This window comes from Mesoplodon bidens (assembly GCF_964165515.1).
Source record: "Mesoplodon bidens genome assembly, chromosome: 17".
In the NCBI taxonomy this organism is placed as follows: domain Eukaryota; kingdom Metazoa; phylum Chordata; class Mammalia; order Artiodactyla; family Ziphiidae; genus Mesoplodon; species Mesoplodon bidens.
Window position 1 is genome coordinate 20,498,670 of NC_138174.1, and position 22,740 is coordinate 20,521,409.

At 45.2% G+C, this 22,740-nt stretch overlaps 1 protein-coding gene across 3 annotated transcripts in view; it reads left to right on the forward strand.

The window, feature by feature from the left end:
* Positions 1-21,664, forward strand: part of RUBCNL (rubicon like autophagy enhancer) — a 42,865-nt gene extending 21,201 nt beyond the window's left edge. For all 3 annotated transcript variants that reach the window (XM_081214568.1, XM_081214567.1, XM_081214569.1), the window contains 10 exons: positions 3,413-3,514; positions 3,954-4,014; positions 4,586-4,715; positions 6,424-6,569; positions 8,485-8,549; positions 13,903-14,141; positions 15,445-15,506; positions 18,169-18,322; positions 19,298-19,388; positions 20,573-21,664. In XM_081214568.1, coding sequence (XP_081070694.1) covers positions 3,413-3,514; positions 3,954-4,014; positions 4,586-4,715; positions 6,424-6,569; positions 8,485-8,549; positions 13,903-14,141; positions 15,445-15,506; positions 18,169-18,322; positions 19,298-19,388; positions 20,573-20,694 — 1,172 coding nt within the window. In that variant the 3' untranslated portion in view covers positions 20,695-21,664. The remainder of the gene's footprint in view (positions 1-3,412; positions 3,515-3,953; positions 4,015-4,585; positions 4,716-6,423; positions 6,570-8,484; positions 8,550-13,902; positions 14,142-15,444; positions 15,507-18,168; positions 18,323-19,297; positions 19,389-20,572) is intronic.
* The last annotated feature ends 1,076 nt before the right edge of the window (positions 21,665-22,740 follow it).

Genomic DNA, 22,740 nt, shown 5'->3' on the forward strand with positions numbered 1-22,740 from the left:
AGGACTTAACCATTTTCTTCCCATTTCCTAAGTCTGAGTCCTGCTTCAGTCCTAGATTCTTTCTCTATATTTACTTCCTGGGAGATTTCATCCACTGCAATGCTTTTCCATTATTCCTTCTCCCTTGATATCTCCCCAGTTTCTTTGCAGTCTTTCACCTCTCTTCTAAGGGCTTGCTTCACGAGCCTGGGAGCTGTTGAACGCGTTTACCTGGTGGGCAGGTAACTAACTTAACTTGCCTAAACTATTCATCTGTCACTCCCTTACAATGCCCCTCCTTTCAAAAAAAAGATGAAAACTAAAGCCTACTTTTCCATGGGACTGCCTTTACTTAGCATCTGAATCAGGAAACTTCCAGTGATGAGGGAAGCACCGGCTCCAACACCTGGCACAAAACAGTTGCACAATCAATAGATGTCGAATACACTACCTCGCTCAAATTTACAGGGATTTTTTAAAAAAAGGATACAAAGCATCCCATCGAACCCAGTGGTGGCCAGTACAGAACTGACCAGTAGAGAGGCAGCTCTGGCATCTGTCTTTTCTGGGGTTTTGTGGCTTCTCATTACTTCTCTTCGTGCAGTCGTTTCATTCTCCTTTTCCTGCGGCCAGACTTCTACCCTCCCCCTAGCATCTGGTTTCAGCTCGGCAGTCCCCCTGATGGCTCAGTCAGGGTCTCACAGCTCAACCTAGCCTCGCGGGACCCCAAGTCCACATACCCAGGGAAGAGCACCTGGCCGGGCCTGCTTTGACTGGGTGTCCACAGCTGGTCAGCCAGCGGTGGCCAGGGGAGCCGGGGAATGTGATATGGACCATTGTCCCCCTTGAGGCCACCCGTGGGGAGAAAAGAAGGGATTCCTATTCCTGTACACGGGGCTCTATCTGTGCCTCCTCTTCCTCATGCCCATGCTCCGTCCTGTTTCTACAAGGGAAAAACATCAGTCCTGACTTAACAGTAATGCAACATCCTGCCACCTGTGCCCCAGTCCCACCTTTTACCTGGACCATCACAGCAGCCTTCTGGCCAGTCATTCTGTAACATCTACATCTAGGTCCTCCGTGTATGTTTGCTGCCTTTGATCTTCTCTCTTTACTTTCAGCCTCTTTCCCCTCGTTGATTCTACACACATCTGTTTTCCTAGAACACAGCTTCTAATCCTCTAAAATGGCCTGCTGAGTTTGTTCCACATTTTACCCTGGGATTTCAGCCTTTGGGTTCCACCTGCTCCCTGCCTCTCCAACAGGCATCTCCTGCCATTTGCTTCCCTGTGCTGTACCATGGGCTCCAGTTTTACTAGCCTGTTCTACTCGCTGGCAGACATTTTTCAGAAGCTCCTGCCTCCTTCCCTTTGCTTCCCTGGGCTCCCCTGGATTGCCGGTTCCCCGGGAACAGCACACTAGTTCCTTCCTCCTTCCCATTCTTCAAAAGCAATCTCCCAGTACGAGCTCTGTGACATGCTCCCTGATTTGTATCACAGGGCAGGGGTACCATCCATGGGAAATGAATCATAAGTTGTGCTCCAGGATGCTCTGTGATTATCTATGTGCATGGCTCCCCCGGCCTCTGAACTTCTGAAGGCCCATGACACACACCTTGCTTTCTTGTGGTTAAGTGTGTCAGTGTCTCAGACCCCTCATGAGATCTTAAGCTCTTTGAGAGATGAGAATTTGTCTTATTTATATTTGCATTCAATATAGTGCCTGGCCTGAAATATTTTATAAATATTTGTTGAATGGTTGACTGGAAGCTCATGCTTAGCTGAAATTTTTTAAAAATATGAATATGTTAAATGAAATTTAAAAATATTTTTACCACCCAGATAAAAATATTTATCTTTTATCACTCTTGTGACATTTATGGTCATAGAGGTTACTCCATGAGGTAAGGCAGGTGTTCAACAAATTGCAGGTTGATCAAGAGAGTATTAAAAACAAAAAACAAAAAACTAGTCAATATCAGCACGCACCTCACATAGGGTGAGCGATGCTTCCTGGAACTTTATCAGTTAAGTATATTTTTGTGCCTGTACTAGGTTGCTATGTAAATTGTATGTTACTTGCTGATCATGATTGAAAGAGTGTGAGAAACACAGAGGTGGGTAAAATTGCCCCCATTTAACCCATGAGGAAAGCAAGCTGAGAAGTTGATTGTCCCCCAGCTAGAATGGTTTTTCAACGATCACATTTTTCAGTGAGGGTATTTTTTTTTTTTTTTTGCGGTACGCGGGCCTCTCACTGTCGTGGCCTCTCCCGTTGCGGAGCACAGGCTCCGGACGCACAGGCTCAGCGGCCATGGCTCACGGGCCCAGCCACTCCACGGCATGTGGGATCTTCCTGTACCGGGGCACGAACCCGTGTTCCCTGCATCGGCAGGCGGACTCTCAACCACTGCGCCACCAGGGAAGCCCGAGTGAGGGTATTTCTTGAGGTAATAGCATGATTTGCAAAATCATTTCCCAATTCTTTGGCATTTAGGTAGCTTTCAATATTTTAACACTTTAAAAGGACTGCAGATAGCTCCTTTGTGATCAAAACCTTCCTCTTTCACTTTTTTCCCTCTGTTTAATGACATTCTTAGGATAATTCCCCAAACTGGTATTAGGGATAGAAAAGCATAAATGTATTTGTATTAGTTTCCTGGGGCTCCTGTAGCAAAATATGACAAACTGGGTGACGTAAGACAACAGAAATTTATCCTCTCACAGTCATGGAGGCCAGAGGTCAGCCATGAAGTTGTTGGAAAGGTTGGTTCCTTCCAGAGGCTCTGGTCCATGCCTGTCTCCTGGCTTCTGGCAGTTGCTGGGGATCCTTGATGTTCCTTGGTGTGTAGATGCATCCCTCCAGTCTCTGCCTCCGTCTTCACAGGATGTTCTTTCTCCGAATATCTGTGTCTGTGTCCAAATCTCCCTCTTTTTATGACACCAGTCGAATTGGATCTAGGGCTTGCCCTGATCCAGTGCGACCTCAGCTTAACTTGATTACAATGCAATGACCCTATTTCCAAATCAGGTTCACATTCACAGGTTCTGGGTAGACATGATTTTGGGGGACATGTTCAACCCAGTACAATGTTTGTCACCTATACTCTTTGCCTCACTGTGAAAAAAAAAGTGTTTTTCCCCCTCTTTCATTCTGTAAAACTTTGTATTATGGAAATTTTCAAACTTACATAAAAGTAGGCAGAATACTCCTATGGACTCCAATAGACTCAGCAATCTGTTTCACTTAATCATGTGAATATAAGAACAACACAAAAAGAGCTCCCTGTACTTTTTAATTCTTACAGCTGAATTTTAAAATTTTTTAAAAATCAATAGCCCTTTCATTCCCCAATTTCGATTTAGCTGGGTGTTGCAGGTTGGGCAGTCCTTTTTCTTCTTGTTGGTGAAACCTCTTTCCTTTCTTTTTCTAGGTTGTGCTGTGTTACAGGTCAGCCCAGTGGTTGAAACACCTACTTACTGTGATGTGATGAAAGAGGACTCCAAATGTGACTTGGATGAATTCGTTATCGTAGGTAAGATTTGGAAACTCATGATCTGTGACTAGGTACCCTCCTCCCCACATACATACAGTACCACCTTACGTGGCATTCAGAGAAGCTCCTCCCAAGATCAGACAATGTCCCTGATATAAAAAATAAGATGTCTCGATATTAATCTCTCATCTCATTTGTAGATTTGAATGTAAAAGCAGGTGCTTGTTATGGTCCGATATCTGTTTGGCACCTCAATTATATTTTGATGAAATTTCAGATGGGCATATTTTGAAATCCCATCTTTGGTCATTAGCTGTAGTCTCATAGTAGAAACACAAAAGAATGCAAAGTATGGAGATGCTGAATAACTGGTACTTTCTGAGATGCAGGCAGCTATTTCTGTGTTCTCATAAACTTGACTATGATGAAGTGAAACAGATTAAAAGACCTCACTACCCTTTCTTTGATTTTCCCACAGAACTTGGAGATTTCAGCAATACCACAGAGACCTGTGGATGTTCCTGCAGCTCCTCTAAGAGGTATCATCTGCACACAGACCCCCTGGGCCATCACCTCTGGGGCACTGTAGACCCCAGCCTCTGACATCTTGGGCCAAATTCAGCCAGTTCCAATAACAAGGATTACTGCTTAGAAATGAAGCCATCACTACTAAAGTTCCTACAGTGTTTTTAGAGTGTTTCAAAGACTTTTGTACACATTCTCATTAATCCTCATGGGTGGGATGGGCGGGTTTTCTTAAACCCCATTTTATGGATGCAGAAACTGAGGTTCGGACGAGATGTGCCTCAGGACGCCGTGCTGTTAAATAGCAGAGGTAGGGCTTGCGCTTAGGTCTTCTGACTCTACATCTGGTGCTATTTTCACCACCCCTCCCCACCTTGGTACCCTCAACAAATACAAGCTGCCCTGTTGAGTGTGGAGGAATTGAGTCGAGTAAGATAACCGTCGGTGGGCAGTTGATGCACGGCCCATTGTATGACACCTCCTCTGGTTTCTGGAGAGGGAAGGATAGTTGAAAACCTAAAGCACAAGACCGTAAAACGCTCCTCGTGAATATAGTGTTCCATTTTTGCATCTCTTACATTTTAGTGTCATTTATGAGTCAAACTTCAATTCGGCTGAGCTAATAGCCAAAGAGTTATACCACCTATTCAAGAAGTGCTGGATGTCAGAAGTTAATTATCAGCTGGCAGGCTCCCTGAATGCAGCTGGCTCCACAGTAAGTATCAACAGAAGTTGACCTTGAATCAAAAGTTCCGAAATTCTCATTTTGCCTGCTGTTCACATCAGATGTTTCTGTCTTTCTTGGTTGCTGGGTGCTGATGGATCTGATGTTTATTGAGCACTTGTGATGCACCAGGGCCTGTGCTCGGCAATTCATGTTTTAATCCTCACAAGTCTCCTATTAGGTAGATGCTACTGTTATTTTAATTTGAAAGTGTTCGTTCCAGACCCTCAGTGGGGCTGGTCAGTGGTAGAGCGGCGGGAGTCGAGCCCCAGGCTGCCTCGTTTGAAAGCCCAGGCTGGTTCCCTTCCACACTGCCCGCCGAGCAGGCCACCCACCGGGGCAGAGGACGCTGTGGTAGAGGCTAAAGTCCGGGTGGGAGAAAAGCACTCTGGAAGTGCAGGGAAGGCAGTGTTCCATTTCATCAGGGGAACTTGGGAAGGCAGATAGGCGATCTCAGAATTCAAGGTAAGCGTCAGGCCAGGCAGAACTGTAGCAGGTAGGGGCGCGTGAAGGACACTCTTGGCAGAGGGCAGCTGGAGCAAAAGTGACAGGGAGGTGCGGGGTGTGTTTTCCTTTTTTTTGGCCATGCTGCAGGGCATATGAGATCTTAGTTCCCTGACCAGGGATCAAACCTGCGCCCCTTGCAGTGGAAGCACAGAGTCTCAACCACTGGACCACCAGGGAAGTCCGCGTGGTGTGTTTCTTTTTTTTTTTTCCTCTTAATATTTTTTTAAATTAATTTATTTATTTATCTTTGGCTGCATTGGGTTTAAGTTTCTTCCGGTGGGCTTTTCTCTACTTGCGGCGAGCGGGGGCTGCTCTTTGTTGTGGTGCATGGGCTTCTTATTGCAGTGGCTTCTCTTGTTGCAGAGCACAGGCTCTAGGCGCGCGGGCTTCAGTAGTTGTGACACGTGGACTCAGTAGTTGTGGCTCACAGGCTCTAGAGTGCAGGCTCAGTAGTTGTGGCGCATGGGCTTAGTTGCTCTGCGGCACGTGGGATCTTTCCGGACCAGGCATTGAACCCATGTCCCCTGCATTGGCAGGTGGATTCTTAACCGCTGCTCCACCAGGGAAGTCCACATGGTGTGTTTCTTGAGCAGAGTGATTCGGTGTGGTTGGAAAACATGTTTGTGTGTAGCTGGGTGTGTTTTGGGGACAGTTAATCTTAATCTTCCTTGGAAATTAAGCTCAAAAGCGACCGAACTATGGAGGGCATAGATGCTAAGTTCAGGAGTTTTGGATTTTAGATGCTAAGAGGAAAGTATAATGGTTGGGAGAGGGGCCTCTGCACCTGTATAAGCCTGGAAGTGTCTGCAGAGAGCTGCTTCTGGAAAAGTCTGACTACAACAGGGGATTCTGATCCGCAGCATTTGTCAGCCTATTGACTAAGCAGGGTAAAGTTCTGCTGTGCACGAAAGCATTCCAGGTCACACTGACCTACTTACAGCAATTCTGGAAACAAAAGAACTAACTGAAAATACCAAGCAAAGTGATCTCAGCTGCGTGGTGTCTTAAGCAATTCTCCTGCAGAGGGTTTTAGATACAGGGAGGGCTCTGCCCAGGTCCTTTAGTTCCGATGAAAGCAGTTTTCACTTCTCAAGGTAAATTTTAATGTTGGGAACACATTTGAATGTTCTTTTATTTCAGTTCCTGAAATATGCTTGTCGCTCCTAAGTCCTCTTCTGGGTTATTTATGCAGGTTGTAAATGAAGAATGTGTCCAGAAAGACTTTGAATCCAGCACGGACGTAGTGCAGGAAATTAAATTGAAGTCGAGGATCAGAGGGACTGGAGACTGGGCGCCCCCTAGGTTTCAAATCATATTTAATGTTCATCCACCACTCAAGTAAGTCTGGGTTGCAGCTTGGACCCTCCAGTCCAGTTAAAACAAGTTGTGATGGGTCCCACCGGACTCGTTCTGAAAATAGGTGAAGGCAAAAAATAATATACCAAGGGACAAAGAAAAAATTGTTTTAGGAAGAGTAAAGTTGGGCATATTTTTCTGAGTTAGCTTTCTTGGCACCCTGTTTATCATGGGCTTTTGGGTCTGTAAGTTTTTTCTTTTCTTTTTTTTTGCGGTACGCGGGCCTCTCACTGCTGTGGCCTCTCCCGTTGCGGAGCACAGGCTCCGGACGCGCAGGCTCAGAGGCCATGGCCCACGGGCCCAGCCGCTCCACAGCATGTGGGATCTTCCCAGACCAGGGCACAAACCCGTGTCCCCTGCATCGGCAGGCGGACTCTCAACCACTGCGCCACCAGGGAAGCCCCAGGGTTCTGTAAGTTTTGACAACTTGAGAATTTAACTATGTGTCCTTAATTATGAACATTACATAACCATTGAAAAGTAAATAGGCTCATATTAAGTGGCTAATAGTGAGCCTTAAAAATTACATACAATAGGGCTTCCCTGGTGGTGCAGGGGTTGAGAGTCCGCCTGCCGTTGCAGGGGACACGGGTTCGTGCCCCGTCCGGGAAGATCCCACATACCACGGAGCGGCTGGGCCCGTGGGCCATAGCCGCTGAGCCTGCACGTCCGGAGCCTGTGCTCCGCAGCGGGAGAGGCCACAACAGTGAGAGGCCCGCATACCGAAAAAAAAAAACCCAAAAATTACATACAATGATTTTAAGACGAGACCACTATTTTCCAGTGCAATGTGAAGTAAAAATCAATGAATTACTTTTTTTTAAAGGAAAATTTAATCTTGAAAAACGCATCTATAGTTAAGAAACATAACAGAATGCAAATAAAAATATCTTTGTTCTCTATGAAGTAACAAAATCCTAAAAGACAAAAAACTAAGATGGTACAAAAAAAGGGAAATAAATACATTATATATAAATATATATAATAATTTAAAGTAGTGTTTATTCTGAGAGTAGATGACATTGTAGACAAAGGGACATTGTAACGAAATACAGTTTTTTTCATTCTTCTTGGTTGGTATTTAATACAGTGTACAAACTGCAGTTATGAAGGGACTGGTAAGGGTCATTGCTTTCCCTGTGGAGGTGCCTTATAGACTGACTGTTTATTTTTTTCTTTCGAGAGAATGCCAGGAAGTTCTCTAGGGCTGCTTGGGCAGAAGAGCCCCCTCTCCAAGCCTTGTTGAGGGGTCATTTCCCTTGGTGTGGGATGTCTTTCCTCTGGGATTTCCCTGGGTCCTCTCAAAGGCACATGAGTAGGGTTCCACATATTTTTACCATGGCCACTTTTGCTGACCCTAAACTGTATTAAAAATTTACAACTTTCTCCGTATTTCCAAATCCCATGTGGAACTGTGACACTAACAGTCAATAGCAAACACTTCAGTAGACTATCTTTCACCAAAAATGTTCGATAGCATTGTCTTACATTACCTCTTATTCATCTAAATGTCTTCGGATCCATCTGTAAACTGCCCAAGTGCATCATCTCTTGGTGTCTCGTCCTCCTGAACTTTCTCCCATGTATTACGTGCCTCTAGTTCTCCGTGGAGAGAGAATTCTGTGTATGCCCAGTGAGAAGTCTCTAAAGACCCCTTGGTGGAATAGTTACTTGAGATACAGACTTCTGCTTTGGTGGCAGCAGGGGCTTTTAAAAGACCTAGAGATTTCAACTAGAAAACTCTATTGCATAATTCTATTTCTTTCCCAAACGAAAAATGATAAAATTAAGCCCCCATGCCAAGAAAAGTATGATGATGTCAGTTTCTCTTCCAATCGGTGAAAAATGCCCCCTTGGCCTTTTCTGAAATGTAACTCTTATCGTTTTCTGCCCTCAGGAGGGATCTCATGGTAGCAGCCCAAAATTTTTTCTGTGCTGGCTGTGGAACTCCAATAGAACCTAGTAAGTATGGATAATGCGTTGCCTGCTTATTAGGTGATAACATTTTTTTCTTAAAACATAAGTATGGGTGTATTTTTCTCTCACATGCATACAAGCAATAATTACACAGCAGCCAGTCTTCTGTTCAACAATGATTTGATTCATAAGCATGTGAATGAAATTTACATGATTTCATATCCATACCCTTGCATTTTTAAATACTGTAAGTTAAAAAGCACCCCCAAATAGCCAATTCTTACATTTCCTGTTTATCCCTCTATACATCCAAAGTTGGGCGGTGCATTGTTTTTGTCAGAGATGCCTTTGATGAGAAGTTATAGGCACTTCATGGTGCTGCCCTCTCTTTCGTGAAGAGGCCACCGTGACCTACAAGGCTCTGTGACTGCCCATTACCTCTCCGACTCTTATCTCCTAGCTTTCTCCCCGTGGGGCATTGAGCTCCAGCCACACGGCCTCCCTGTTGGTCCTTGAAGGCGGCAGGCTCTCTCCTGACTCAGGGATTTGCATTTGTGCTTCTCTCTCCCTGGAATGCCCTCCCTACAACGTCCCCCTGACTGGCTCCCTTCCTTCCTTCCCATCTTCATTCACAGATCTTCCCTGGCTACCCTATCGAAACTGTGCACCTCACCACCCTTCTGGCCACGAACACACACATACACACTTTATATTCCCCTTCCTTTCTATTTTTTATTCAACCACTTCTCTCCCTAAAATATTCTTTCCTATTTTACTGATTTTTCTTATTATTGTCTGTCTCCCTCAGAAGACTCTAATTTCCATGAGGACAGATATGTGGTCTGTTTTATCCATTGCTTTCTCTGTTGCTCCTACAAGTGTGCCTGGCACACAGTTGGGACTCAGAAGATATTTGTTGAATGATTGAATGGCTTACGCAGAAGCTAACCAGACTCCTCTGAGAGGGTTTCAGGGAGTGGCCCCAGGGCCTAGAAAATTAGGTTTCACCCCGTCAGAAAGGCAACTTGCTCTCTTGAGACTGGGAATCACTTGTTTTGCTGTGAAGGCATCCATAGGTCTAACCTGAGAAGGCTGGGAAGAGGAGCTTTGTGGGAAAGGGTTCCTTTGATAGGCAGTCTTGGAAGGAAAAAGACTTTGAGCATCTCCACCTCGAGAAATAAAAGTAGAAAGCAGAAATCTATCTGAACTTCCTTCTGCCATGTTGAATGATAATGCCTGCCATGCATCACAGTTGTAACTAGTTTTCTTTGAATGACCCTCTTCCCCGCTAGTCTAGTGGGGACCATGTCTCTTTGGTTAACCACTGTATCCTGGTGCCTCAGTAAATATTGAATGCATGACTCAGAAACTGTGAATGCGTGACTATGATTCCACCAACTTTTAAAGTACTTCCCAGAGTTTGTTCACATGTGGAGACGTAGGCCTGCACCACTGATAATAGCATGGTCCTTCCCTCATGGAGCCTACTGACAGGAAGTCATCAGCCAAGTAAATAACAGGGTGATGCCTGCGACAAAAGAGAAAGGCAAGAGTGCTATGGGATTTATAGCCAAGGAACTTAATCTGGGCTCAGGGGGCTGGGAGTGAAAGGTTTCATAAAGAAGGGATTGTCCCCAAAGGAGAGAGAGAGAGAGAGAGTGTGTGTGTGTGTGTCTGTGTCTGTGTCTGTGTGTGTGTCTGTGTACGGGTTGGGGGGGGTCACCATATGTAAAGGGCACAAGGCTACTGCAAAGAAGTTCTGTATGACTGGATAGTAGGAACAAGATCAGACAACATGCTGCAGAGGTAGGCAGAGCACAGAATGCAGGAGCGTTAGCAACCGTGGAAATCATTTTGGACTTTTCCCATGAACTTCCTATAGTTCTTAGGATAATTTTAACTTTTCATTTCGAGATATTTTTAGACTTACAGAGGAGTTGCAAAAACAGTACAGGCATATCCCATATACCCTTCACCTACCCTTCACCTTATAATAATCATAGTATAATTATTAAAACAGATACATTAGCATTGATACAATCCTAGTAACTAACCTACAGGGTTTATTTGGGTTTCACTAATGACCGCTATCCATTCCAGGGTCCAATCCAGAATTCCACATTGAATTTAGTTGTCGTGTCTTCTTGCTCTCCTCCAATCTCACACAAACTGAATCATTTGAAACGTAAGCAGCAGAAAGGATGGGATTTGACCCTTTAGCAGGTCCTAAAAATAAGGATGATGAGCAGCTATCCCACCAGAGAAAATTAATAATGATTCTCTAATATTGTCTAATACTAGTCCAGATTCATTCATGGCCCTCAAGATGATGTTTATGGCTAGTTTGTCCACCCAGTTTCCAACCAAGTTTCATACATTGCATTTCGTCATTATTTCTCTTTAGTCAGCTTTATTCTAGAACTGCACTGTCCAGTATGGTAGCCACTAGCCCCTGCGGCTACTGAAAATTAAAATTAATTAAAATTAAAAATCCAGCTCCTCAAGCACACGGGTCACCTTTCAAGTGCCTAGCAGCCATCTCTGGCCAGTAGTGACTGTATCGGACAGCACAGATCAAGAACCTTTCTGTCCTCACAGAAAGCTCTGTTGGACAGTGCTGTTCTAGAATTTTTCCCTCTTATTTTTTTTCTATGACACTGACTTTTCCTGAGATGAGAACAACTGTGGTTCAGAGCAGAGTTTCTCAACCTCAGTGCCACTGACTTTGTTATGTGTGGGGGATGGGGTGGGAGAGACTCTGCTGTGCATTGTTGGGAGGGGCATGGGAGAGACTACCCCATGAGTTGTAGGAAGCTGGGCAGCATCACTAGATGCCTCTCGCAGCTCCCCAGTGGTGACAACCAAAATTGTCTCTAGACATTTCCAAATGTCCCTTAGGGGAAAAATCACTCCTGGTCGAGAACCGCGGGTTTAGGGTGCTTTGTTTTGTTCTGTTTTAATTCAAGGACTGAGGAAACCAAAAGAGTTGGACATAATTCATTCTGTATTGATAGTATAATGCTTAGTATGCATTCAATGAAATTTGGTGAATGAGTGACTGGATGTTGAAACATTAGGATTTTAGATGTTAGGGAAAGATGCGTTCTAACAGGAAAAGGCGTTGGCCCCTTCTGTCCTCTGTCTTCACATCTTGCTAAGTTCGATCAGAAAACTAGAGTTCAGGGGCCAGGATATGCCTGTGTTTTTCCCGTTTAATATAAAATGTGTTGAGGCCCTATCATCCGCAAAATAATACTCATTCTTCTTCAAATCAGAGATCTTAATCCAAGGTGGGAAATAGACACAGTACAGTAGACTTATCAATGTTTCAAATTTGAGAGCTCAGGCATAAATCATTAAGCACTTAATAAGTTCTTCACAAATAATTTGTCAACCCTAGAGAAGTGTCATATGTTAATTTAGAGTTTGATAATAGCGTACGTGCATATGTACTTACTGTTGACCCTCATCATTCACGAATTCCGGATTTGCAAATTTGCCTACTCCCTGAAACGTACTTGTGACTCCAAAATCAGTGCTCACGGTGTTTTCACTGGCATTCACAGGTATGTGCAAAGCACCGAAAAATTTATCGCCTGAAATGTGAGTTGCCGGATGCACTTGCTCTCAGCTGAGATTGAACAAGGCAGCTCTGCCTTCTTGTTTCAGCTCTCATGCTGTAAACAAGTCCTTTTCACAGTTTATTTAGTGCCATGTGTTCTTACATTTTTGCATTTTGGGGTGGTTTCAGCTGTTTAAAGTGGCCCCCAAGCATAGTGCTGAAGTGCTGTCCAGTGTCCCTAAGCACAGGAAGGCTGTGATGTGCCTTAAGGAGAAAATCAGCTTCCTTCATGAATGATAAATGTCAGCCTCGGCTCATCTTAGACCCTAGGCTTGAGAGAGGAGCACATAGGAGCCTTAACTGAACTGCCATTTTCTTTCTTAAGCCGGGTGGTGGGCACCCAGGTATTGGTTGCATTAATTTCTATACCTTTTGTTTGTCAATATGTTTTATTAACAATATTTCCAAAAGCAATACATGTTCATTTTAGCAAATTAAAAAGTGCACAGAGGGCTTCCCTGGTGGCGCAGTGGTTGGGAGTCCGCCTGCCGATGCAGGGGACACGGGTTCGTGGCCTGGTCCGGGAAGATCCCACATGCCGCGGAGTGGCTGGGCCCGTGAGTCATGGCCGCTGAGCCTGCGTGTCCGGAGCCTGTGCCCCCTAACGGGAGAGGCCACAACAGTGAGAGGCCCGCGTACCGCAAAAAAAATAAAAAAGTGCAAAGAGCAAAACTCCCTTCTTTCCCCCACCCTCTAGAAGTATTCAGTGATGGCTTTTTGGTGGGCACTTTTTTGGACTGTGTGTGGTTATTTTTAAAAACAAAATACAGATCACATTATACACTCCTATACCTGGACGTCCACTGCCCACACTCTTCCCTGTATTTCATAGGCCCCCGGGCATCTCACTGTTGAGTGCGCCATGTTTATTTAACGAGTTGCTTCTTAATGGATATTTAGATCGCCCCCCCCATCTATTATAAATGTGGTGTAATGAACACTTTTCTCTGTTGCCACACGTGCAAGTTAGCATTTCTGTCTAATGCTGCAGAATTAAGATTACTGCCTCATGTTTAAGAATTGAACTGTATCACGGAAATGTCCTAAAAGGTAGCCTCTCCTGTCAGCCCTGTGAGTGAGTGCCCACCACTCTACACCTCACCAGCTCTGGATCTCTCAAATGTGTGACAGTCTGAGGCAAAGCCAAGTATTTCACTCATTTTATATGCATGTCTTTGTTACTGAGACTGAGTGTTTTTTACATCTTTACTGGTTGTGTTTCCTCTTCCTATGTATTCCCAGCCTCTGTGCATGTTTTTATTTTTTTCTCACTGATTTATTCAGGAACTCTTTGGGGTGCTACTTCCTAACTGTCTACATAGAGTGCGTTATCATTTCCAAAGCATTTTTTATATGTGTGATATCACGGAATCCAGTTCTGAGTTGTTTTCGTGGCTTCAGGACAGTTAGCCTGAAGAGATTCGGGCTTGTAAGAGTCTTCCTGCCAGTAAGGGGTTGAGTCTGGACTCCTACCAAATCCCCAGACCCTGAATCTCATATTCTTTTGACCACACGTCAGTTTAAAAGGCCCATCTTCCAAATCCAAGAGCGTTTCGGGAGGGTTCTATTTCCCCACATCTGTTACACAAAAGCAAAGCTCATGAATGGCCATGACTCAAGGCCTCCGGTGTCTGCCAGAGCTTCCCCACCACGGCTTCAGCGTCGTGAAAACAGCAAGCTGAGTCTTGCCCTTGGGTGGGACTTGGAGGTAGGGACAGGCGAGGGTGGGTTTCCAGCATCAGGTCATCAGTGCTCATCCTTCTGTGTGTCCCGCAGAATTTGTGAAGCGGCTCCGGTACTGCGAATACCTGGGCAAGTATTTCTGTGACTGCTGCCATTCGTACGCGGAGTCGTGCATCCCTGCCCGGATCCTCAGGATGTGGGACTTCAGGAGGTACTATGTCAGCAATTTCTCCAAACGGCTGCTGGACAGCATATGGCACCAGCCCATCTTCAATTTGCTGCACGTTGGCCATGGCTTGTATACGAAGGCCAAGGAGCTGGATAGAGTGAGGGTGAGCAACTGCCTTTCCGGGGAAGGGAGTCCAGCGGCTGAAAGGGTCCTGTGGCAGTAAATGGACATCTCCCCCAGCTCAGGGCATCCAGACAGACCCTCAAAGGGGCGGATTTCCCATCCAGCGGATGGAGCTTATGCTTCAGAGACCCTCGCCTGCTTGGGCTCTTTCCGTGGTCCCAAACCGAATTTCACATTTATGCGTAGTTTTCATTTATACCTAGCTTTTGAATTTTATTATCTTTTGAATAAAAATTGTATGTGTTTAAGGTGTACAACATGATGATTTGGTATACGTATACATAGTGAAATGATTGCTAGTCAAGCTAATGAACATATCCATCCCCCCCCACAGTTACCTTTTGGGTGGGTGTGGTAAGAACACCTGAAATTTACTCTCTCAGCAGATTTCCAGTATTTAATATAGTCTCATGAACTGTAGTCATCATGCTATACATGAGGTCTCTAGACTTTTCCTACCTAACTGCAACTGTCTACCCTGGACCAGCATCTCCCCATTTCCCTCACTTCTTCCCCCCTAGGAACCACCCTTCTAGTCGCTGCTTTTTTTTTTTTTTTTTTTTTTTTTTTGCGGTATGTGGGCCTCTCACTGTTGTGGCCTCTCCTGTTGCGGAGCACAGGCTCCAGACGCGCAGGCTCAGCGGCCATGGCTCACGGGCCCAGCCGCTCCGTGGCATGTGGGATCTTCCCGGACTGGGCATGAACCCGTGTCCCCTGCATCGGCAGGCGGACTCTGAACCACTGCGCCACCAGGGAAGCCCTAGTCTCTGCTTTTATGTACTTGACTTTTTTAGATTCCACGTATAAGTGAGATCATGCAGTTTTCGTCTGTCCGTGTCTGGCTTATCTCACTTAGCATGATGTCCTCCAGGTTCATCCATGGTGTCTCAAATCACAGGACCTCCTCCTTTTGTATATAGTTTGGTGTTTTTCTTAAAGAAGGCCCTCAACATTGTATAAGCTTCAGGTTCCCCAAGACCTGGGTCCCTCCTGGATCCTCTGTAGATCTCTGGACTCAGTAATGAACCCCTGCTATAAAGACTGTGTATTTCAAAGGCTTATTTTCTAGAGTTGTAGCATTTCAAGGTTAGAAATAACATTTAATTTTGACTTATACATGTCCAGTGTTATTTTTTTCTAACATCTTTATTGAAGTATAATTGCTTTACAATGGTGTGTTAGTTTCTGCTGTATCACAAAGTGAATCAGCTATATGTATACATATATCCTCCAGTGTTATTTTATCACATTTACTTTTTCCCCTGTTTGGTTCCTCACATCAGGAAATCCAGGAGCAGCTATTTCATATCAGGAAGCTGTTGAAGACCTGCAGGTTTGCTGAAAGGTGCTACTGCTGGCTGGGACTGGCAGGCGGGCCTGTGAATGGGAGGTCTGATAACCCCACGCACTTGCTGAACCTTTGTGCCTCCAGGCCCAGCTCCTCCAGTACAGAGAAGTCACCTTGTGACTCTCCTTGGGGATGCGGACCCCCTCTTGAATGTTGCTAAGCCTTCTAACTCACTAGCAGGGAATTTAACATGTTAAGAAGAATGGGCCAGTATAAGGATGAAACAACTCTAGCCAGTGGCTATTATTATTATTATCATTATTTTAAATTGTGATAAAATACACATAACATACAATTTACCATCCTAACCCTTTGTAAGTGTCCAGTTAAGGGGTTAAGTACGTTCACATTGCTGGCCAACCATCACCACCATCCATCCACAGAGCTCTTTTCGTCTTGTAAAACTGAAACTCTGTACCCATTCAGCACCATCTCCCCAGCCTCCATTCCCCCAGCCCGTGGGAACCACCCTTTTCTTTTCTGCCACTATGATTTTGACTATTCCAAGTACCTAATATGAGTGGAATCAAACAGTATTTGTCGTTTTGTGACTGGCTTATTTCATGTAGTATCATGTCTTTAAGCTTCACCCCACGCTGTGGCCTGTGTCAGGATTTCCTTCCTTTGTAAGGCTGAATGACATTACCTTGTATGTATATTCCACCTTTTGTGGATCCATCCATCCTTCTGGGGTTGCTTTCTTTTGCTTATTGTGACTAGCGTTGCTGTGCTGATAGAGAGGCATGTCAACTTTTATTGGCTGTGTAATAGTCTGTACTATGATGTGATATTAAGTATTGTCCTATTACGGAACACCTCATACATTTTAAATATCTTTTGTTATTAAAAAAAAAAAGCGCTAAGCTTTAGCTGAATATCTGACCACATCCATAGGTATGGCCTGAGGATGAACTTCTGAAGGCCATGGCCATAAAGGCGCAGGCATGAATTTAGCAGAGAGATTTTGTTTTGTTTTGTTTTTTTGCGGTACGCGGGCCTCTCACTGCTGTGGCCTCTCCCGTTGCGGAGCACAGGCTCCGGACGCACAGGCTCAGCGACCATGGCTCACGGGCCCAGCCGCTCCGCGGTATGTGGGATCTTCCCGGACCGGGGCACGAACCCGTGTCCCCTGCATCGGCAGGCGGACTCTCAACCACTGCGCCACCAGGGAAGCCCAGCAGAGTTATTTTTAAGCGGAGGAAGAGTAGGTTACTCAAGGAGTTAAGATTATTTGTTATAATAGTTAGGATCATAGGTTTTAAAAAATTGTTGTTCTGTTTTGAAGCTGCTTTCCGTTTCTGGTCTTTATTTGATGCTGCTGCGTTGCTTTTGAATTACATTTCTCCTGGAGGAACTTGTTTTCTGTAGTTGTTTGTCCTTGAGCTCCACCTCATGGCATTGGGGTGAAAGGTTAATTTCTTCTCAGGGCCTCAACTTTCTCTGTAACATGTAACAACGTTCACAATCTTACCACCTACGAAAATTTCTTGAATATACACTCTGTGCTTCAGATAAACAAGCAACAGTACACATGTTAAGGGAGAGTCTGGGGAGGAAGTCGGCACAGAGACATCTGTGCCAGAGTGTGTGTCAGTCAGTGTGCATGTGCCCTGAGAGTGCTGGGCGCGGGCAGCCTGTAGTTCATATGGGACGAGGTGGGGAAGCGAGCAGATAAGGCTTTCTGGAGACAAAGCCTGAGCTTGAAGAACCATTCAGAGCGAAGATGAGGGGTCAGGGATCCTTTGGCCAAGGAAGTAGTGTGAGCGAGGACCCTGGGCTGGGCAGAGAATTAAACATGGTCTGGCATCCCTAGAATGTCAAGTCCAGTGTAGGCAGTGGATGGCTTGAGAATGCAGTGCATGGTGATGCTGCTAACTGATTTAGGGAATTCGAGAGGAGATCGGGAGGAAGGGCTCGGAGAAGGTTATGTTCGGTTTTGAATGCCCTTGGGACATCCAAGGGCCTTTGACCAGACTGCAGTTGGATGCCTGAATCTTTTTTTTTTTTTTTTTTTTTTTTTTTTTTTGCGGTACGTGGGCCTCTCACGTTGTGGCCTCTCCCGTTGCGGAGCACAGGCTCCAGACGCGCAGGCTCAGCGGCCATGGCTCACGGGCCCAGCCGCTCCACGGCATGTGGGATCCTCCCGGACTGGGGCACGAACCCATGTCCCCTGCATCAGCAGGCGGACTCGCAACCACTGCGCCACCAGGGAATCCCAAGATGGCTGAATCTTAATCTCAGTGCTGGACCAGTGGTTTGGGAGTCATAGTAACTCTCCTGAGGCATCACTCAGTGATGCTGATGGACTTGAAATTTAGTGGAAATGAATCGGGTGGTACTTTTTATCTCAGTACACATTTTCAGGACTGGAAAAACAAATTTTCAGTTTTCTTTTGCTCAACGTGCACGTGGGCAGGCTGCCAGAGACACTTTTCTTGTTTAGCTTTTTGAAATTTGGCGTTTATGGAATTTTAACTTCGTGGCTTCCAAGCAGATTTGCAAAATGTAGAGTGGGGAGTAAAGTTAACTTGTTCCTGGGGCTATTTTTTTTAAAGTTGAGTTCAAAATATTCAGTGTGAGTGCCAGGAAAAAACACCCCCTTTTCTGCCCTTGCCTGTGTCAGGGGGGTTTGATTTCCCCTTGGTTTCCTTTCCAGCAGCACATTAAAGGAGTTTGAACAGGTGCCAGGACACTTGACTGATGAGCTTCACCTGTTCTCCCTGGAGGACCTGGTCCGGGTCAAGAAAGGGCTGCTGGCGCCCTTGCTCAAGGACATTCTGAAAGTTTCCCTCGTGCACGTGGCCAGCTGTGAGGTGAGGTTTGTCTGCCCTGGTGGGTGCATCCCTGAACTGTCCCTTCTGTGGCCAGGCCTGGGCAGGGTGTTCTGCACTTGCCTCCTTTAACCCTCACAAATTCTGAGGAAAGTACCAGCAACACTATTTGCAGATGAGAAAAAATGAGGTTCAGAGCTGTTAAGTACCAGACCAAGAGCATCCTACTGGGATGCAAGCCTGGACCAAGCGACGTGTAGTCTGGGCGCCCAGCACTGTGTGGGGCCTCCCTCGACTCCCATCTGCCCTGACATGCCAAATGCAGCTGTGTAGACTCAGGATCCAGTGGATCAGGACCTCTGTGTCTTCATAGCCTGACAAGTTGCAGGGGAGCCATCAGAAACAAAAGGAGATCCTTTAAGAATACCTATTTAAAATCATGATCTTTCTCTGGTGCCTCAAACTGCCCTGATGTGCAATTTCTCCAGACAAAACAAATGCACATTTATTGTTCTGATTCTTCCATTGTGGCAGGATATAGCATCCCGTTCCTTCTAGAGGCTAGAATCATAGACATTTAAACATTGGTGTTTACAGAACTCTGTATGTCATTAGAACACTTGTATAGTCAGAGTAGTTTACAGTCTTGGCTTATAGAATACCAAACTGAAATCTTTACATCATCTGCCGCAGACAAGCTTTTTAATTGTTACATATATCCATGACATTCAATGGCCTTGTGCAAATATGATATGTTGCTTAGGCATATCTTTTGTCCTACGCAGAATGTTTCATTTGACTTCTATGAAAATTACAATTCATGAATTTATATAAACGTTTTAAATGCAGAAACTTGTTACTTCCACAGTCAATCTGGGGGATGCTATAATAAAAGATTTCAATACCTGGGGAAAAAAACTGGTGTTTATAAAGTTCTGTGAAAGTGGTAACTCAGCTTCTGCGTCAGGAGAAACATTACCAATGAGGACTCTCACTTTTTGACTCCTATTCTTGCAGCTGTGTCAAGGAAAGGGTTTCATTTGTGAATTTTGCCGGAGTACAGCTGTCATCTTCCCGTTTCAGACCGCAACGTGTAGAAGATGTTCAGGTATCATAATGCGATAATACCTTAAGCTTTATAGTAGCTTAATAACTTAAGCGCAAAGTTAAGTTTGATGACTTAAGCACAAAATTAACTTAAGCTTAAAAACAGCTTAATAACTAAAGCACTGTGTTATTTCTTTAAAGTATAATAATGCTGGTGTGTGCTTCTATGTTGAATTGGAGCCAATAAAGGTTTGGGTGCACAGGGGGGAGGATTTGAGTGGGGCAGAGCTAAAGGATGATGTCTTATGGAACAGGGCTTGGAGACAGGAGGTGGTCCCTGTTTGGCCTGTCCCCCAATTCTTCTACATCAGGGCAAGTTACAGCAGCCCCTGTTTTTTTTTTTTTTTTTTTTTTTTTTTGCCATACGTGGGCCTCTCACTGCTGTGGCCTCTCCCGCTGTGGAGCACAGGCTCCGGACGCACAGGCTCAGCGGCCATGGCTCACGGGCCCAGCCGCTCCATGGCATGTGGGATCTTCCCGGACCGGGGCACGAACCCGCGTCCCCTGTATTGGCAGGCGGACTCTCAACCACTGCACCACCAGGGAAGCCCCAGCTGCCCCCTGTTTTGTAATTGAATCACAGTCCATCCCAAGTTCACTAGGGCACTTCTCAGGTTCAACACCTGTGAGAGTGTGAAGGCAGCAGGGCTGGGCAGTGGGAGAAGTTGAACTGTGGTGGGGTTGCCGTGAAGACTCAGTGCATCTCAGGGGAGCTGGGATGGTTTTGCGGCATTTGCCAGACTGGAGACAAGAGAGCCAGCCAGGCCTTTAAACCTCATACTGACCAGTCACTAGATGCGGGCTGGGGCCAGCAAGGGGGCACGACCTTGATCAAGCCAGCTCTCTTTAGTTAAGGCCATTTCTAGAGAAGGGATGCTTCCTTCTGAGCCATCAGCCATTGATGTGCTGATGCACTCTTAGCACCCTGGGGGGTGGTCCTTGGACAGATCTGGGAGGCACTGCAGCATCCACGACATCAAGGTCTCTGAGCTTCATGTTCTACTGGCCCTCATGACCTACTGGGGACTTTATAGTCCCTCTGAGTTTCAACCTGCCTGATTTCTCTTTGGAAGACTCTGGTTTCTGGGTTCAGATCCCCTCTCGCCCCGGGATGGGGATGAGCGTCTGTACATACTTGAGAAAACCAGCTACCTGTTTGCTGACGGTTGTCCTCCTTGCTTGCAGCATGCAGGGCTTGCTTTCACAAGCAGTGCTTCCAGTCCTCCGAGTGCCCCCGGTGTGCGAGAATAACAGCCAGGAAAAGACTTCTGGAAAGTTTGCCCTCTGTGACGACATCATGCCCTTGACTGTCATGAGAAAGACTGTGAAACACTTGTTATGATCACATCTCCTATTGATAAGATTGTTTTTTGATTATTATTTTTTTTTTTTATTTTTATTTTTTTTGCGGTACGCAGGCCTCTCACTGTTGTGGCCTCACCCGTTGCGAAGCACAGGCTCCGGACGCGCAGGCTCAGCGGCCGTGGCTCACGGGCCCAGCCACTCCGAGGCACGTGGGATCTTCCCACACCAGGGCACGAACCCGTGTCCCCTGCAAGGCAGGCGGACTCCCAACCACTGCGCCACCAGGGAAGTGCAAGATTGTTTTATTATTGACTATTGTTTATTAAGAAAAAAGATGGCCAATATTCTCTTCATTATATATATTTAATATTTTACAAGAATGCAGATTCTTTGTTATTAAGCCTAGGGTTGTTACTGGTGATTTTGTTTACAGATGTTCAATGTTTTTGCTGCTACTGTTTTTTTAAGTTTTTTTTTCTTTTGATACTTCTTAAATTATATTTGAATAGTTGTATTTAGCTAATGGTGGAGCCTATTTTTTATGAATTGTAACTGACAAGACAAATGACTCAGTTTCTCTTCCCATGAAGCTTGTTTTGTGAAAGGGATTGGTACTTTCAAGGAACAAAAAGGCAACAAAAATCTGTTTTGATCAGGCCTTTTTTCCAACTTAAATTCAATTTTGTAATTGCATCAGTCTTACAGATTTACTTATTCCAGGGTTTGTACAGAGGGTACGTATGACTTCTGCAGTTACATCTGTGTTAAGATGAGTTTGAGATGCTTAGCGGTGCATGCAGGTGCCATTTGAAGTAGTTGCCACTAGATGGCGCTCTTTCAGGTGGCACAAATCAAACCTGTATTTGTCCTCTGTTCCACAAAGTCAGGGGATGCATGGGTGGGTAGAACTCTCAGGGTTTTGTCTCATAGATATAAAATTGACCATAAGATATTTGAAGACTTAAATACGCTGTGGGGAAATGCTGTTAATGAGCACAATGTGATTATAGTAATAACTTTAAAATCATAGACATTCCATTAACAAGGTTAAGTGAATCACTAAACCTTTATAAATTTCTTTTTCCTAATATTTCTTATATTTACATGCTTTTCTTCCACCTCCTATATACTTTTTCCTGCTTGAGAAAGGGCCCTGGGGCTGGGTCCCTTCTCGGCACATCTTTAGTCTGGAACGTGGTGTCATGTCCCCAGGATTCTCACGCCCTAAGTAAACCTACTCAGAATGAACTTGTCAAACAGCACAGGCGAGCAATAAGGTGGGACAGGTTGTTCCCTTACCCCATCCAGTCGTGTGTGTGTGTGTGTGTGTGTGTGTGTGTCTGTGTTTCATTCAGTGGGATGATATTGAGTACTTTCAAGAAATGAGTGTCTACTATAAATATGGTGTCTTCTCATCCTATCAGTCATTTTCCTGTCCCAGATGCCTCTGCTGGAGCTGTGCCCCCATTCATTATTTAAGCTAGGTCTCTTTTATTATTTTTTTAATTAAAAAAAATCTCAGTGTGTTTTAATTAATTAATTTGGCTGTGCTGGGTCTCAGTTGCGGCACGTGGGATCTTTGTTGCCACGTGTGGGGTCTTTAGTTGTGGCATGCGGGCTCTTAGTTGTGGCATGCAAACTCTTAGTTGTGGCATGCATGTGGGATCTAGTTCCCCGACCAGGCATCAAACCCGGCCCTCCCTGCATTGGGAGCAGGGAGTCTTACCCACTGGATACCGGGGAAGTCCAAGCTAGGTCTCTTTTAAATAGAAATTCAGGCACATAGGATAAGATAAATGAGATGAAATATAAGACACTGTTTCATTTTTACCCATAGCTTATATTCTGTCTTAGGAATCTAGGATCCGAGGGGCATGTTGATATTCCTTATAACAGTCCTTCGAGGTTCATGTCAATATCTCCATTTTACAAGTAAGGGCACTGAGGCTTAGAGAAGAGACGTAACTTACCTAGGTTCCCACAAGTTATGCATGCTGCCTGCCTCCAAAGACCATGTTCCAACTCCCACTTCTTCCGTGGTATCTTTC